Source organism: Pseudorca crassidens, chromosome 11, assembly GCF_039906515.1.
Source record: "Pseudorca crassidens isolate mPseCra1 chromosome 11, mPseCra1.hap1, whole genome shotgun sequence".
Classification (NCBI taxonomy): Eukaryota; Metazoa; Chordata; class Mammalia; order Artiodactyla; family Delphinidae; genus Pseudorca; species Pseudorca crassidens.
In genome coordinates, this window is record NC_090306.1 from 66,018,174 (window position 1) to 66,036,751 (window position 18,578).

The 18,578-nt window shown below is 36.3% G+C and overlaps 1 protein-coding gene across 13 annotated transcripts in view; it reads left to right on the forward strand.

Moving 5' to 3' along the window:
• Positions 1-18,578, forward strand: part of NAV3 (neuron navigator 3) — a 944,477-nt gene that overhangs the window by 729,797 nt on the left and 196,102 nt on the right. For 11 of the 13 annotated variants that reach the window (XM_067697415.1, XM_067697414.1, XM_067697416.1 and 8 more), the window contains one exon: positions 15,767-15,835. In XM_067697415.1, the coding sequence (XP_067553516.1) occupies positions 15,767-15,835 (69 nt within the window). Of the gene's footprint in view, positions 1-3,285; positions 3,326-15,766; positions 15,836-18,578 lie in introns of all 13 variants that reach the window. The other 2 variants (XM_067697419.1, XM_067697420.1) reach the window with 1 other exon arrangement.

Below are 18,578 nucleotides of genomic sequence, written 5' to 3' on the forward strand. Positions count from 1 at the left end.
TATTTATAAAATTTATATTTATAAAGAAATTATTCTTTAATTGACTGATCAAGGAAACCAAGAGAGGGTGTAATACTAAGAGTATGCACACACACACATACACACACTGCTTATGTTCTGTGCTTCTAGTCCATTATTTTCAAAGCTTGACAACCACTCATGGTTCTGTTGTTATGATGAAGCAGCATATGTATAGTGTTGGTTATTTTAGAGTCAGGCAAACATGGTTTTCAATTCTGCCAACCAATTCCCAGTGATGTGGTATGAGGCAAGTAATTTTAACCTGCTCAAATACGAGGTTTCTTACCTCATATTAGAATAGTGGTAACCTTCTCAAAAGGGTATCGAGAAGACCACCTGACATAATTTGTGTTTAAAGTTCCTCCTTAGCACAGCACTTAGCATGTAACAGGCACTCAAACCAGCCACTTTCATCTTTCCTCCTCCCACTTCTAGTTCATATCACATATATAATGAAATATATTGACCCACATTAAAAACCTCAAGTCAACTTCATCACTGTTCCTTCCTCTCTCACTTTCTCTGATCAATTCTGTCCATTACACTTCTAACTTCTATGAAATACATAAATGTAATTCAAAGTAATAATATCCTTATGATTTAAAAATGACGGCCCAATGCTCAGACCTTCCCAAGCCTGGTCTAGCTACAGAGAGGTAACCCCATTAATTATTTTAGGTATTTCCTTTAGTGAGTATTCCCTTATAGCTAAATAAAATACTACTACCACTAATTTTTATTCATTAATTTGATCATTATCTTTTGATGTACACACTCTCCCATCTCTCCCATCCCCCATTAATATATTCAACAAATGTTTATTAAGCACTTAGTGTGTTCCAGGCACTCTTCTAAGCGTTGGAGATACAACAGAGGACAAAAGAAATCGAAGAATCCTTGCCCTTTTGAAGCTTACATTTAGTGATAGACAAACAATTAAAAATTTAAATATGTACTAGTAATTGGACAGCTGATGATAGAGAGGCATAAATCAGAAAAGGAGAAATAAGATGTGTAGGAGCCATATTTCTGCACATTTCAACAGGCTTCTGGGAAGGTCCTCACTCAGATGATACTGAGCAAAAAGGGTCATAGAACCAGCAGTTCCATTCCTGGGTATCTATCCAAAAAAACCCCAAAACACTTATTCGAAAAGATACATGCACCCCAGTGTTCATGGCAGCATTGTTTATAATTGCCAAGATATGGAGGTAACCTAAGTGTCCATCAACAGATGAAAGGGTAAAGAAGATATTGTGTGTGTATATATGTGTATACACACACACACACACACACACACACACACACACACAGTGGAATATTACTCAGCCATAAAAAAGAATGAAATAATGCCATTTCCAACAACATGCATGGACTTGGAGGGTATTATGCTAAGTGAAGTAAGTAAGGCAGAGAAACACAAATACTGCATAATATCACTTACATGTGGAATCTAAAAAAACAAAACAAACTAGTGAATATAAAGAAAAAGAAACAGATCCACAAATGCAGAGAACAAACTAGTGGCTACCAGTGGGCAGAGTGAAGGGGGAAGGGGCAAGATAAGGGTAGGGGATTAAGAGGTACAAGCTACCATGTATAAAATAAGTAAGCTACAAGGATATATTGTACAACACAGGGACTATAGCCAGTATTTTATAATAACTATAATTGGAATATAACCTTTAAAAATTATGAATCACTGTGTTGTACACTTGAAACTTATTGTGTATCAACTACACACTTCAATTTATTTATTTATTTATTTATTTTAGAAAGTAATTCTAATTTATTGGTTATCTGTTTTAAATAAATATAGCAGTGTGTACATATCAATCCCAAACTCCCAATCAATCCTCCCCCTCCCACCCTTACCCCCTGGGGGAAGTTTGTTCTCCAAGTCTGTGAGTCTGTTTATATTTTGTTAAAAAGTTCATTTGTATCAATTTTTTTAGATTCTACATATAAGTGCTATCATATGACATTTGTCTTTCCCTGTGTGATTTACTTCACTTAGTATGATAATCTCCAGGTCCATCCGTGTTGCTGCACATGGCACTATTTTATTCTTTTTAATGGCTGAGCAATACACTTCGGTTTGAAAAAAAAGAATAGGCCATAGCTCCTTTAATGATGCTCTAGAGGGATGTCAGTCCAGGTGTATTGAGAGACCCCTCTTTGCTGGCATTTTTTTTCTTTGATTATTCAGTTATTATAGTTAAAATCGCTTCTTGTTTGTTTGGATGGTTAATTGGTTTGTTTGTGTCTGGCCATGGAGTGGTCATCAATAGTAATTGACATGGATGTTCGATTATTCTCCCTCTTTTTATATCCCCTTCATCTTATCTGAAATTTCCTAGTCCAGCCTCCCTCGTTCTTACAGACTGAATCCTCCCTCCATGCGTATAGTAGGATGAGGCTTCTGTGTTCATTTTGATGGAGAACACATGGAGGCTATGTGTTCCACATCAAAAATACTTCATTTATTTTCAGTTCTCCAAAAGCTGCTGAAGTCTCTTGGTCATTGATGGCCCCTTTTATCTATCATGTTATCCTTTGATGTTTTGAACTTAAACCTTAATATTGTTTATCAACATGTTAATGGCATCACATTCATTGACAGAACCATTCTTCATTCTGATAACTTTTTTTTTCTTTAACTAAGTAAAAATCAATTAACTGAGATTGATTTCTCCAGGTAGAAAATGCAAACATCACAGTTATACTCCATCTTTCCAAGGGAATGGTGAGAATATAATATATATTATAAAGTATTAGACTCACTCCTAATTTAGAGAATTTGACTTGTGCTCTCTGACATAAATGTCTCGATAAAAACAATGGTAAGCCAATGTTTCATAATTTTCTCTTGTAATTACCAAATATATGATCCATGTATCATCACAGAGCCGTTACTCAGAATAGCTAATTTGTGATTTATTTCTTTAACATTTTACTCCAGGACATTTTGATATCCTGTTTATATATTGCATGAACATTGTCTCCCAAACACTAGACATTGTTTGGTTCTATTTGATCTTTACTATTTCTGGGGCACTCTCTTCTCAAATAGAGCACTGATAATGTAGAGTTGATTATTATATCTGCAATTTTATACCATATGAAATTATTATGTATTAATCTGTTTTCCACTAAAATCTGTCTCAAAGGTTCAACTTATTGTCTTACAATGGAAAAATGCATCTGTCACAAAAACTATAATAATTGTGTCAGTATGACCATTGAATGTTTTCCTGTCACCAGGTCTACAGAGAAAGACAAATTGTAATCAGGGGATGACTGGGTGAGCATAGAATTGAATTTGGGGGACTTGCATGTTTCTGCAGCTGAGATAGTCTTGCCATTGGTTAAAAGTCCTTCTTCATTACAAAGCGCACTGTCAACATTTGCCTCTTCACACTCCCATTTCCTGTGCTTCTGCTGCTGACCACTCATAGCACCCACCCCTTTCTAATTGACTTCTCAGTCTCAAAAGATGTGTAAATAAAACCAGCTTTCTCTCCTCACAAGTGGGGGCAGACTCTAGACCAGATTCCACCATCAGAGATGTTTTGAGACCCCAGTTATCCCTAATGATATGAAACTGACTGTATTAGTGATTACATTTGCTTTGCAGTAAATTGAGAGGAGCCCAATTATAAGGACTCTCTAAAATAGACTTTCTTCTAGATCTTCAAACATTTATATAATTATTTTATAAGCATAATAATTAAGTTCATTTTCATGAACATGGGTACTAGGAAATAGTTTAACATAGTCTGTGCTTCCTACAATACTTTTATTTATTTATTTTATTTTTGGCCACATTGGGTCTTCATTGCTGCTGCACACGGGCTTTCTCTAGTTGCGGCGAGTGGGAGCTACTCTTCGTTGTGGTGCGCGGGCTTCTCAATGCGGTGGCTTCTCTTGTTGCGGAGCACGGGCTCTAGGTGCCCAGGCTTCAGTAGTTGGGGCACACGGGCTCAGTGGTTGTGGCTCGCGGGCTCTAGAGCGCAGGCTCAGTAGTTGTGGTGCACGCGGTTGTGGTGCATGCCGTTGCTCACGGCATGTGGGATCTTCCCGGACCGGGGCTTGAACCCGTGTCCCCTTACTTTTTAAATCTTCAGAAGTATTAAATAATCCATATTTTTTCACTCATCAGGGTAGTCTTTGCCAAAGTTTGTTTACATTTTTAGCTTAAAAAATAGTAATAACCTATATGGGAAAATAATCTGAGAGAGAATGGATATATATATGTATATCTAAATCACTTTGCTGTACACCTGAAACTAACACAACATTGAAGTCAATTATATCCCAATATAAAATAGAAGTTAAATTAAAAAAATAGTTTTGTCTAGCGGTATTCAGGGTCCAGTTTTTTTAAGGTGGTTGCATTAAATTGGGCTTTTAGAATGGAGCACTGAATGCATTGAGATATAATTTTACTCCACACTGAAAGCTGTAAATGGAAAAGATCCATGCAGCAGCATAGTGTTTTGAGCTACATGTAAGTAAAAGCAGTGTGAAAATCTGATTTATGGTAACAGTGTGAGAGAAATGTGAGCCTGGTTTCCTGAGTTCTTTATCTTGAAGTTCTCCATTCCTAAAAGAACATGAGACTTTGATGCAGTAATATCCTAGCCAGGCATCTCCCTCTTTAGTTACTGTTTTGAGATCCCTCAAAAGCAGACCATGCAGGTGGCCTTATTAACTGTCAGTTGAAATTTAAGATAAGACAGAGGTTATAATAGATTTACATGCCATCTTTCACTAATGGGATAAGTTATCACAGTAACCTGTCTCACATGTAATCAGGATGATATTTCAGCCACCCAGCTGCTAAAAAGAAACACATGTGGATGAAGGCTAAGCTTCTGACTCATTTATGGATTAGGCAATAACTGTTTTTAGTGATGTCTCTGCAAAATTTATGTATAGGGACAACATTTTTATCACATACTCTGATGTGAGTATAGTTGTTACAAAATGTCTTAAATATTTTTGAAGGAGCGTATATGGTTTTAAGGTACAAAAGATAGTTTGCAGAAGTGGCTGAACACTTTCCTCTTTTTTAGAGCTATTAGCTTGTCAGTTATCATTTTATAACATTGCACAAGGACCCTACAGAAGGGAAACTGTATATACTAAAGGAAGAATTTGGTTTAAAGAATTCTTTAAATATTAATTCTGAAGATACGGTTTCATTTTTAGCAATCATAGGATATATAAGGAAATGTATTTCAATCTATCTCAGCCTTAAAAATTTTAGTGAATGTGTTCTACTATCTTCAATGTTTGTTATTTCATATAAAATCCTTAGTTTAAGACTTTCTTCCAATGTGCTTAATTATAATACACCTTGGGTAATTTATCCCTAATTTTCTCTCAAGCCATTTTTAGTAAATTTGAAAGGAAATAATTCCTGTCTTCTTCACATGATACCATCTTACAAAAGAAAAGTAAAATTGGGAGGTTAAAAAACTTCCACCAAAATTTATGCCCAAGAAATTTCTTACCTCATATTGTGTAATTTGCTTCTTTGTATTCCTCCTTGGTTCCTTGGGAATAGTGTTGTTAGTAGAACAAATGTGATTTTATGGTTAAGCATTTTTTCTCTTTCTTTGGGAATCAAGAGTACTAAAGGTGTGACTGTAGAGGGATTCTGTATAGGGATTTCCACTCCTGTTTGTGTGACTCCAAGGCTGAAGTCAAGTAGACTGAAGGGAGGAAAGATGGTTGATTCTAAAACAATTTTCTGTAAAATCTCTTAATATAGATGAGGAGTTATAAAAACCTACATAATATGAAAGATTGCTCTGATAAACATAGTGTATTATCATATTTATATGAAATACATCCATTTTAAAAATTACTGTTTTGTGCTTATTTTTATGTTTTGATGAACCAGTCACTGTGCGTAGTCCATGAATACCACATGGCTTAATGAAAAACAACATTGTTCTAGTGATCTTTCACATATTACCTTAGAGCACAGGGTTCTTTCTTACTGGTGGTTTGAAAGTTCAAATGTGACCTTTCAACAAATAAAGATTCAACCCCCATTGTGTGCCAGGAATTATGCTAGATGTGCAGCTGAGATCAGGTGATGCTTTAACCTTTTATTTCACCCATCATCTAATAGAGGACCTAGATGTTTAAACAGGTGGTTCAGTGAGGTGTGCTAACTACTCCAACAGAGTACAAAAGCCCATACAAAGGCACTGATGAGGAAAATGCCATTTCACTTTCAGGAAGCTGCCACTTTTGGGCTGAGCAGAAAGTGAAAGTGGAAATGCGTTCTGGGTATCTCTTGCTGTTTAAAATATATTGGCACAAAACAATAACGATTTTATCATCCTCATGGATTTTGTGAGCTTAGGAGTCAGACAGGGCACATCAGGAATGGCTCGTCTCTACTCCACTATTTCTGGAACCTTCACAGGGAAGGGTGGAATGGCTGGAGTGTCACAGCCTGCCCCGAGGCAAAACACCTGTGGTTGGAGAATCCACTTTTGAGGTGACTTCTTCACTCACATGTCTGGAACAGTGACTACATATGGCCTCACCAGCATGGCTGTCTCAGGGACATTGTACTGTGACCCAACTGTATTGTGACCCAACAGATGAAGGACTGACAATTCCACCCAGCTTCAAAGGGAGGGTGGGTAGGATAGAGATCTCACCTTTTAATGGCAGGAGCATCTAATAATTGATTGTAGCTCTGGGTTTAAATTGCCACAGGGCATGATGAGAGGGAGGCTATAGGCAGAGGCCAATTCATGGGGGCTCTGGATGCTCCTTCTAGGAGCTGGGAGTTCTTTCTTGAAGGTAAAGGAAGTTGCTTCAGGAATTTTCTTAGCAGAAGGAAAATGAGGCTGCTTATAACTTAGGAACATGACCTTGGTGACAGGGTGGAGAAAAATGTGCTTTGGGGAGAAATGTGAGAGGGTCCAGGTTTGTCATACATTATAGCTATAGAGACAAGAGTTTGAACAATTTAATGTTAATAGGCATGAGGGTGGGACTGAGGAAGATGGATTTGGGGACTGTTTGGAGGTAAGGGCCAAAGAAATCATCACATTTCTAGTTTTGTTGACTCACTGGTGGTGATGTATTTCAACAAGGGAAAAAATAGTAATGCTGTGGTGGAAACAGATGAGAAGGAGATGAAGAGAGGAAGTTCAGCTTTGGCCTTCATGGATTTGACATTTCAGTGGGACTTCTAGATGGTGATATCTAATATGAGGCTCTGGAGCCCAGAAGAGTGGTCAGGGCCAGATATATGGACCTGGGAACATTGGCTTAGCAATGTTTTGTTGATTGAAACTATAGAGATGGAAGAGATTACTCAGGAAGAGAGTATAAAGCTAGGGAAGAAAAGGAGGGCTCAGAACAAAACTCTGGAGACTACAAACATGTATGGGTCAAGTGAGCAAACAAGAGAATTCCTTTTGTTGTTTTGCAATATATTCAGAATTATGGAGGCCTGTTTGCTACCTTCTTAAAGGCAAATTATTTTTGTTGTTGTTATCGAGGACTGCCTCAATTTCTGACACATTTTACCCCTGTCTTTCAAATTAGTTATGACATTTAGAGTGCAAATCTAACACAAAACTGTGGTTGAAATATTAAAGCAAATATACTATAGCATTAAGCATATCAAAACTATATTTTCATCTAATGACTGTATCACAAAACAGAACATTTATGAAATTCTGTATTTGAGATACTTTGGGGATTATGTACAGTTTTGAGAATTGCAGGTTCTGGAAGGCTCATTCTGTGCGTGCTGTTTTGGGAATGGTGGTTCTTGGATGTCCTATTGGGGCAATTTTCTGATGATTCTTTATAAGATTAGGACCTATAGGGCTTGATATTGTTGAGTTTAGAAAACAAGAAGAGTGAGTAGTATCCAGAGAGGTTTGAGGGAGAATAAGACAATTGTATTTGCTTGCACGAAATCGGGTCTCAAAGTAATTATAAACCAGGAGATTGAGAGCCAGAGTTAAAAGCTCAGGCACTGTCCTGAGATGTCCGTGCTTGTGGGTCTTAGAGTAAGAATGTAGTAGCATCAGAAGTGATAGGTGAGGGCTTCCCTGGTGGCACAGTGGTTGAGAGTCCGTCTGCCGATGCAGGGGACACGGGTTCGTGTCCCGGTCCGGGAAGATCCCACATGCTGCGGAGTGGCTGGGCCCGTGAGCCATGGCCGCTGAGCCTGCGCGTCCGGAGCCTGTGCTCCGCAACGGGAGAGGCCACAACAGTGAGAGGCCCGCGTACCACAATCAATCAATCAATAAAAAATAAATGTATGTATGTAAGTAAGTAAGTAAGTGATAGGTGGGGCCAAAGAATGTGGTGTGGTGTTGAGAAGACAACCAAGCACAGGAGGGCAGGGTAGTTGTAGGAACATAGGAAGTTATGTTTTAATGAATTCACCAGACTATTTATAGAGCCTCACATGGGGGCTTAGTAAACCCAGGGACTCCCAAACGTACATCTGAATCCCACTGAATTTTCTTTTTAACTGTTCCAGCACTTATTTCTACCAGACACCCTTCTAAGTGATCTACAGTTTAATCCTTATAAGAACCTTGAGATAGATAATATTGTCATCCTTATTTAACCCCTGAGGACACAGGCACAGAGAACAGCTGAGCTGGGATTCAGGTAGAGTATTCAGGCTTTAGAGTCTGTGCTACTAACCAATATATTAGATCTTTACTACTGGCATTTCAATTTAATAATTCACAGAAGGTAGATATTTGAATGTACCACTTTTTGCACACTTGCCTGATATTGTTTCGTTTCTTCTTCCAAGGTTGAAGTCAGTTCAGTTTCCATTAAATATCAAATTGTATTTTTTAGGAAGGGTTTTGAGTTGGAATACATGGTCTGAAGGGTTATACTTCTCAGAGTGAAACAGTCATCCCTGCATTCTTAAACCTAATTTTCCCAAATTAAATCGTTCTAGCACATTGCTGATACATGCCGGTGGTCAATAAAATCCTTTTTAATGATTTATTAATTGGTGGATAACGTCAATCAATATACGCTTATTAGAATAAGTGGAACACAAAACTAAATCAAATTTCTCAATATCTATGTCTGTCTGCCACTTTAAATACCTTAGGGGTGTGAAGTCAATTTCTTATTTATTAATTTATTCAATATCCAAAACTATTATGTGCTTTAAAAAAGAGCTATTATAATATGACCATAAAGTGATCTTTACTTTTTCTCTGCTGTGAAAATGGATTTATTCATCTGTGAATATCCATCTTCCTAGTATTTCCTGTTACTTTATTCACCCTTTGACTAATGACATAACTTAAAAGTGGAGTCTTGATTTTTTTTTCTCATTTTACACTCTATCAGGGGTGTTAAATCTCTTTTTCCTGCCCTCTGTTCCCATGTAACTGTACTGCGCAACCCAAGCCAGAGGCCCCAGAGCCATCTTAGATTTTTCCCTTCAAGTCCTGTGTCCATGATTATAACTTCTCTCATTAATCATTTACTCTTATTTCCTGTGCCTCTGCCTCCATTCAGGCCCTCATCAAATCTTTCCTGAATTGTAGCAGTGATTTCCTATGTGGTCTCCTGGTTCCAGGCTTGCTAAATATCCCAACCTCTTTCGTCCCCCCAATTTCTTCTTTACATATCAAAGAAAATGATCTCATTAATCTGGGAATTTATTATTTATTCTGCAATTTAAACCTTTTGGTATTCTCTGCTGGGGTCATGACAAAGGCTCAATTTCTTAGGAAGTTACTGTGGCTCTCCAACTTTTTACTTGGGCAATGAGTAGTTGTTAAAAGAATATTTTAACTATCATGGGAATTAAATAGCAATTAAGGCAATTCAAATATTAACTGTCTCAACTGAGATTTTTTTTTTTGAAAGAACCTTGATAGTAGCCATTGGAGGTAAAGAATGATAGACGTGTGAGGCTCAGATATTATGTTTTGGTGACTTTTAATGACGCACATGTCTTTGTATCTGGGTCCAATTTGATTTTTGAAAATGAAAGCTAAGGAATAAGATTACATAATTTTTACTTCTGCATGGAAGTCCACTGGTAGAATAACTACAACAGAAATAGAACCTTCCACAAAAATCTTGCACTGAGCCACTCAAAATCTTCTTAACAATATCTGAGGAAAGCATAAGGAAGAGATCGAGTAAGTTTTACTCTCATTCTAAGTGTTCTGATTAGTAAGGGTTGCTGGAGTCCTAGCCAAGAATTTTGAGGCTACCACAGGACTCAGCAGAAAAAAGTTCTGTGATTGATTAATTAGTCATGTGTGCAATGAACATGGGAGTGGCAAGTTATAAATAGTATGCCATAATTTTCTAGCTCTTACTAAAATGTGGCTTAAACATTTAAAAAATAGTGTTTACTTGGAAGATTTTTGAGAATTGCTTGGACACTAAAAGCATCAGACCATTTAAAATTTGTTTTACTGTTTATTTCCTATTTCTACATAAAGTCATCTGTTGAATGAAATTATTTAAAATTCCCTATCTAAATGCTGAAGAGTATCTATTGAAAGTAAATTTATTTGACACCGGAAGAGATGATACCCTGAAGGCAATATAAAGTTATTATCATGATGTCTTGGAGATACAAATCCAAAAGGCAATGAATTAATAGCAAAAGAAACATTAAAGTATCACAAGTTGTACTTTGCAAGAAAATGATATGGTATAGTAGAACATAGCACAGCTTATAGAATCCAACAGAAGAAAGTTTAAATTTCAGTACTATTATATATAAGATGTATAACTCGTACAAGTTACTTAATGTTTAAAGGCGGTTTCATATTTTTCAGTCAGAAATGGAATATCGCCTTTGCAGGACTATTGTGAGGAATAAATGAGAAAATAAATGTAAACTGTCACTTAATAAGGACACAGTGAAGACAAGTGTCTTCCTTTAATATACTTCTGATAATTCCATTCTTAAAAAGATTTCCCTTGGTTAAAAGATGGTGGTATAACATATCATTTTTTGATAATACTACCCAGTTAATAGCAATCAATAGTTAATTACTGAACACATACCAACACATGATAGGAACTGAGAATGAAGAAATGAACATACCGTAATTCCTGTCCTGGTGAACAATGCAATCTGTTCAGGAGATAAGCATTTACCCTGATAAATTTCCATGTTAACCTAATCCTTAGAGATGAATAAGGACCTGGGGACTAATGGAGGACAAAACTAACTCTACAAGACTTGAGAAATGCCTCAAGAAGGAGGTGACACTTGAGCAGGATCCTAAAGCAGAAGTAAGATTTCATGATGTGGGGAAGAGAAGCCATGGTGTTGCAGATGAAGGAAACCTCATGAGAAAAGCCATGGAGCCGGGGGAGAAGAGGCCTCAGGCCAGAAGCAGAGGTGTGATGACAGTGGAGAACATGGGATGCAGGATGTGCAGAGGAGATGAAGCTGTAAGAGAGTCTGAGGAGACACACGGAAACACTCAGTAAACCAGATCACAGAGCTTGGACTATATCCTACAGACAATGGGGAGTCAACAGCAATTTCAAAGAAAGAGATTGACATCTATTCTCTCTTGGGAAGTTAGCTGACTGTGAGAAGAATGATTGGATTTGGTTGGCAATAAAAAAGGGATGATAACAAAGAGACTAGTGGAGGGGCATTATCAGAGTCCATGAGAGAACTGACACAGAGGTAGAAATGGAGTGGGTCATGTCAAAGAAGACAACTCTTCTTTGTTCAATGGAAAAATAAAAAGTTGGTGACACTAAATTTAAATAACAAAGTCAAAGAGAGAGAGATGATTTGAAAGAATAATGAGTTAAGGTTTGAACATTTGGGGGATATCTGGGAGAAATATAGCTGATAGATCCAGGTAGAATATGTAGGAGATAATGAGATACTTAGAAAAGAGGCTCTGAGTTTAGAATTGAGATTGGAGTATAAAATACAGATTTGATATAAAAAGAATGGAGGGATATACCAGCTGAGACCTAGGATTATGGTTTTGAAAATATTCGTGGGCATAGTACAAAATTTAGAAGGGGTGATGGTGAGTGGACCTGTGTCTTGGAAGGAGGAGGAGTAGCTCAAGAGACAGCTGTCGTGTTAAGAAAGCTAAGTGAGTTGAGGATTTCTAGAGGAAGGAGGGTGTCAGCGCTATCTAAAGCAGCAGCAGCAGAATAGAAAATGAGGCATGGCTTGAGATGTTTAGATTATGCTCTTTGACTTTGGAAACAGGTGTTTTTCCTCCAAACTTGGACATCTGTGGATGTTCTGTAGAACACAGCTTTTATTACGCGTAGGAATCCTGTTAAAATGCAGATTCTGATTCAGTAGATTTGGGATGAGACCTAATAATCAGTATTTCTAACAAGGCCCAGGTGATGCCATTTTGTTCGTCTGTGGACAACACCTTGAGTAGTGAGGCTCTGGTGGTCAATGATTGCAATTATGATCCTGATTGCAATTCAGGATCGGTTTACTTTGAGAAGTTTTCTTTCCTTATAATAAATGGATATTACAGTTCTACATGGGGGTTTGCACTGAAGCTGTATTGGATAGTTCTGGCAGTTTGGATCCTTCTGTGTATTGAACACCAGATGAGTTTCATCCTTTTTTTTAATTGACTGTCTCTAATCTCCTCCTCTTCCCTTCCATGTTAGGGGAAATAAAAAGCTTTCCCTTGATATTCTACTTTACAGGATAGATGAGAAGATACTTCCTTTAGTAGAACCCACAGTGTGTCTCAAAATATTTATTTTTTTATGCTTTTGTTTCTGATACTTTTTGCCACCCATTAGCTAGAAAGACTTTCATTTGACAACATTTCAGGAAAAGAATACATAATCTTCTAACCAGATGTCTGCAAATCCTTAGTTTAGTGGTGTTCTGACTCTATTTATCTGCCCCCACTTGCCTCAGAGCTGTGTCTACATGTCCCTTGTGTCTGTTTCACTAATAAACTGCTTTGGCTGTACCTACTCACTTGCTTTGTTACTAGCCCATTTGTAAACCTGAAATTAGGGACATGGTATCACAAGCACTGTGGGGAAAGAAATTCATTTCTGCTGCATAGAGAGCCAGGGCCAGATAAAAAAGGAAGGAAGAAAGAAAGAAAGAGAGAGAGAGAGAAAGAGAGAAAGAAAAAGGAAGGAAGGAAGGAAAGAAGGAAGAAAAAGAGAGAAATAAAGGGAGCTAGAGGCATTGTGAGAAGTGTTGGGGCTTGAGTTAGATGGTAAACATGAAAATTGAAGGAGAACATAGATAAATTTGTAGAGGTCAAATCAGCATGGCAGGGTATTGATTGCACATCTACAATAATTAAAAGGAAGGAAAAAGGGAAGAGTTGACAATTGAGGTTTCAAGCCCAAACACCTAAAGAAAATGGTGATCCTGTGTACAGAAATCATGAAATGAAAGGAAGGATCTGATTAGAACTTGGGGGATTAAAAAAAGGAAAATGGTGAGTTTGATGTGGTAATTGATTTTGAAGGTCATGGAAATGGATGTCTTTTATTCAGTTGATATTGATGACTGGGAGTATGATGCAGCTATTAACTCTAGTTTCTAGTAGAGTTCACCTGAAATCTTAGGTAAGAATCAAATGAAAGAATGCATACAAGTGTTTGAGGAAAGATGACATATGAAAAAGCATGCTTTTAAGAGATGGGTAAGGGGAGAGGGCCTGGTGAAAGAAAGAGAAAATGGACAAGAATGATGGTGGGCAGATCAAGTGAGTTTATTAGTATGACAGTCTGTGAAAGAGAGAAATTTAAAAAGGCAGAGAGAAAAATAGGGTCAAATACAAAAATATTAGAATATGGTGAGAGTTGAATCAAACTCTTCTTCAAATAACAGTTTCACATTTGTAAGGATAGTATAGGGCAGAAGCCCAGTTTCAAAGAATTAAAGGAGGATGGCTTGGTACAAAAATATAGGCAACTAGTAGAGTATTCTCATAATAATTAGAAAACACAAGTGGGCAATAAAATCAGACTGATTTTGACCAAGTCGATTAACCTCTAGATTTTGTTGTTGGTTTTCTACTTCTATACTAGAAATTATGATACATCTTTAAAATCATGGAAGAAAAAATCCATGAGGTGGCTTTAGTTCCCTGAGGGAAAGTACATTGTTTTATTGGCATCTCTCCTGCTAATATTTGTGTTCAATTTGGAGGGTACAGGATAGAAGACATCATGGTGAACCTGTAGGTAGTTCTCTTATTCTTGGGTTGACAAAGCAGACTGACATGTTCACAGAAGATTCTTTTTTTTCACTTTGGGTACTTTTAGTTTTAATTTTTGAATTAATATTTCATTGGAGTGCTTTGGTTTTTACTTTTAAATTGTCCTCTGATATTATTGTTGCTGAGGTAGTTTGGCCAGTTGTAGCCAGTTGTCTCAGTGTCCAGTACAGTTAGAATACAGAATGCACTCTCTGCAAATAAGAATATATCACATATCCACTTGAAAAACAAGTGCTCTGAAAAGCTGTCTAGATATAAGGAATTCTTTATTCCTCTCTAGCCAGGCAGTTCAAAGGCCTGCATACTCCCACCACAGACTGGCTGCATGGAGTAAGAGTTTACTCAGGAAACATGTCACCATCTTAAGGGATCCTTCCCTTGGTTAAATACCCTCTACTTAGCAGCAAAGCAACTGGATTAACAGCAGGGCTCCACATGACCCTTCCACCCTGACTCCAACAACCCCATGTTGTTCCTGTTTCCTTGGAGGCCTTGGAAACTGTGCATGTACAACAAATGTGTTCATGTAGAGTCATAACAATTCACCAGCAGAGTGATTCTCCACTCACACATCAACCCATGACAATCACAGCACGTGTGAACATGTTTAGGCCCACTGAGTCTTACTATAGCCTTCAGAACACTAATTTCAGAACCATTAGGTAATTCAGAAATCAGTTCAAGTTAAAGCACACATGTTCATTTCATTTATAAAGTATCCACTGCTCTTCAAAACTTGGTTTCCATAATGCTTTTTGGTGTGTTTTCGACCAAAGATTGTGATTTAAAAAATCATTAAGAATTGTAATTCAGGAATGCCCAGAAATTGTCATCAGCAGTTGTTCAGTCCGTTTTTGAAGAATTTGACTCCATTTTAATCTCAATTTTTTGCATAGATCTTTCTCTAGAAAAACATCTTGTATTAATCACTTCCATAAAATATTCTATCCAGGACTAGAGATCAACAGTAACTTACTACACAGAAACCAGATATTTTAATCTTTTGGCTTTCAAAATAGTATTTAGGTTAAAACAGCAGACTAGAAGAGTTTATAAAAGAAAATAATGACTCTCATTTCATACTCTTTTTTCCATTTGAATCTTTTTGAGAAAGAGATCTTGCTATGGTGTTAAGTCAAACTTTAGCTTTCCTGAAGTTTTCACTGTCATTTACAAAGGTTGAATTTTTTTCTAAGATGGAATAATATTACTTTAAAAATATTAATATTGTCACACAACCATTTTTTAAAATTCATTGATGACACACTTATTAAGGGGTCCACAGCATTATTTATTTCATAATATGTTCATAATCAAAGGTCATGGTATATGTGTTACATTATCATAATTTTCTAATTTATTCTTTATACATGTTTGTACATGTTCTAATTGCATTTCATTAACTCATAGTTTTCTTGTAAGTTTGTACTTTCTTTCCATGTTCAAAGAATCTCTTTAATTCAATTTCTCTGTTTCTCCTCATACAGTCTGGCAGCCAGATATGCAACTCAGTCTAATCACAGTGGAATTGCAACCAGTCAAAAAAAGCCTACTAGGTCAGTTAATATCTCTAATTTATTGCTTGTTAGTGATAATAAAGTAAATGCCCAGTGATATTTTGTCCTATCATTCTAACTTTTTTCAAAAACTGACATACTTCTGGATGAAAAGCTTAGAGTACCGAATTCTTCCAAGTAGATTTCCATACGCCTTCTTGGGGGTGAGCATGTTTGTGTTAGATTATGAAATGGGTCTTGGGTTCTTCTAATTCAGTTTAGTTATACATAGTGCTATGACTGGGCTGAAGTCTAGGTTCTAGGCTTAGAGAAAGTCAAGGGGAAAAATTGCTTTGAAGACCCCATTCTTTCCAGGCCACAAATCTGGAAGTAAAACAAGATTGTAATTGCTTTTTGAAATGGGTATGCATTAATTATTGCACATTTGGAAGCAGAAGTGAGAAACATTGGCAGATTTTTGTGGGGAAGTTAGCACCAGCTCAGCCTGAACCATTCTTTTATCTTTAATCATTTAAATTTTTGCTTCTTTATATCATATGTATTTTAAAGGCAGTCTATTATAATAAATGACAGTGCATTCTATACTGTTTGGAAAATACTGGTACAGAAAAATGTGTGGAAAGTGACTTTTTTTAATGTTAGGTTACTGGAGGCATGATGGTACAGCTAAGTGAAGCCACAGCAAATGTGTTTTGCCCCCCTGATTATTATGTGATTATATGTGCCATCTCACTCACTGGGGAAGTATCTCAGTGGTGGTTTACTAGTCACTACTCTAATAATTAATCATATTGTGCAGTATTTGACCACAAGAACTACTTATGATGCCTTGACTTGAGGTTATGTGCTTTTCCCCTTGCCTTGGTTTCCTAAGTTATGTTCATTTCCATAGTAATTAAACTGATTCTGGAAAGGCAAATTAAAAGGGTATTTAATTAAAAATCAAAAGAAATGATATAAACTAGGATGCGCAAAGAACAGTGACCTGCCATGTTCAGTAAGCATTTTTTATTATTACTTCTAAGACTTAATGAATATAAAATATATTTTAAGTACTTCTTTGATTTAATAGAACATCTCTTTTTTTGGCTTCATTCTCATTTCTCTTTTTATTACTTTGATGAATGATCTTGAGCTCTGGCTGACTGTCAAATTAGGGTAATGAGAAGAGCAAATGGATTTTTTAATTTGTTTTAATTTGTTCTTCTGAGAACTAAATGTCACTTGGCTTCATGGGTCACAGTCAAGATCAAAATGCATTTTAATTGCTTTCTAGAAACAGGTCAAGTTTCATTGCAAGCAGGGCAAATTTTGTGACAAAATTTGTTTATAAATGTGAGTTTGGAATGAACTTTCTAAGCCTATGGCTGTGTCTACAGGACTAGTCTCAGATTTATTACGATGGGACATTTGGCCAAATTAATTAGTTGAGTTCCTTCTACATAGAGCAATCACTGGTACTCAAAATTCCTGGTGTCTGTGGTTATTGTGCTAGACTTACAAACCCTGTAGATCCATTTGAGTAAAAGTTAAATGCTGGTGTCATTTGGAAAAGATTCTAATCTTGTGCATGACACAACCTCTAATTAGCAAAATAGCTGAAGGAACTATTTATTAGCCATATGTATTTAAACTCCAAAATACAGTCAACATTTTGAAACTATTAACTATTCCAAGATATCAACATTTCTGGTCTTAAGCTGGCGTGTGTGTTTTCCTGATGTTCATTCCATTTCGCAATACCTGTTACTATTATAAAATATTTATAGTATACATTTAAGAGTTTGATTTCCTGGTAATCTATGGAAATAATGTGTCAAGTAGTATAATAAGGTGAGTTAAAATTTGAATATTGTAGCAACTGATTGTGAAATGTTGGGTACCAATATACTAGATATAAACATTCTTTTATTTTAAACATTTTGTATAACAAGAAAAAATTATTTGCTACATTTACAAGTTATGGATTGTTTTTGTTATTTTTCTTTTAAAATAGAACTTATTAGAGCAGTACACAGTGACATTCACATGGTGGCAGCAAACACTAGCAAAGATGCTGGCAACCCTTAATATCATGTTTTTAAATATGTCTTAAGATGCCAATATTAATTCTTGATTTCTAGTTTTTCATTTATGCGGACTGAGTTTACTATACATACACAATATACATTAGTATTAGTATAAAATAAAATATAGTAATTGCGTATTTTACGCACAGTTCTTGAAATAATTTATACCTGAAATTTTAATATGGAAACTGTTTAAACAGTGAAATAAATGATCCAAACTGATGTTTAATTATAGTTCAAATAAAATAACTGCAGATGATTACCTCCTATCAAACTTCCCCTAATTCTAATACAGTCTACCTACATTTCCTCATGTCTTGTCCTTCATACACAACGAGTAGCTAAAGCTACTATCACTGTAGGTGTGTTTTAAATTGTCATTCTACTAGCATAGATTTTCTTCTAGATTTTCTTCTTCTGAGACCTGCATCCTTGTCGCATGGCCTGTGTGATCAGTTGGCCACACTTGTGAGATAACCAGCTAGAGTCTAGGTGCTTACTTTTGGCAAGAGAGTGAAAGTTTTTATGTGAGACAGATCAGTCAGATATGAACAAACTCATGACCTTGGTCTCCACACCATGTTTTTGAGTAATTAACTAGCTTAGATATTCAGTAAGCATTTGCTATTTGCAATTTGTATGTAACTTTATTCTTCTTTTTATTAACGTACAAGTTCATCTAAGATACAGCCACCTAAGATAAAAACAAATGT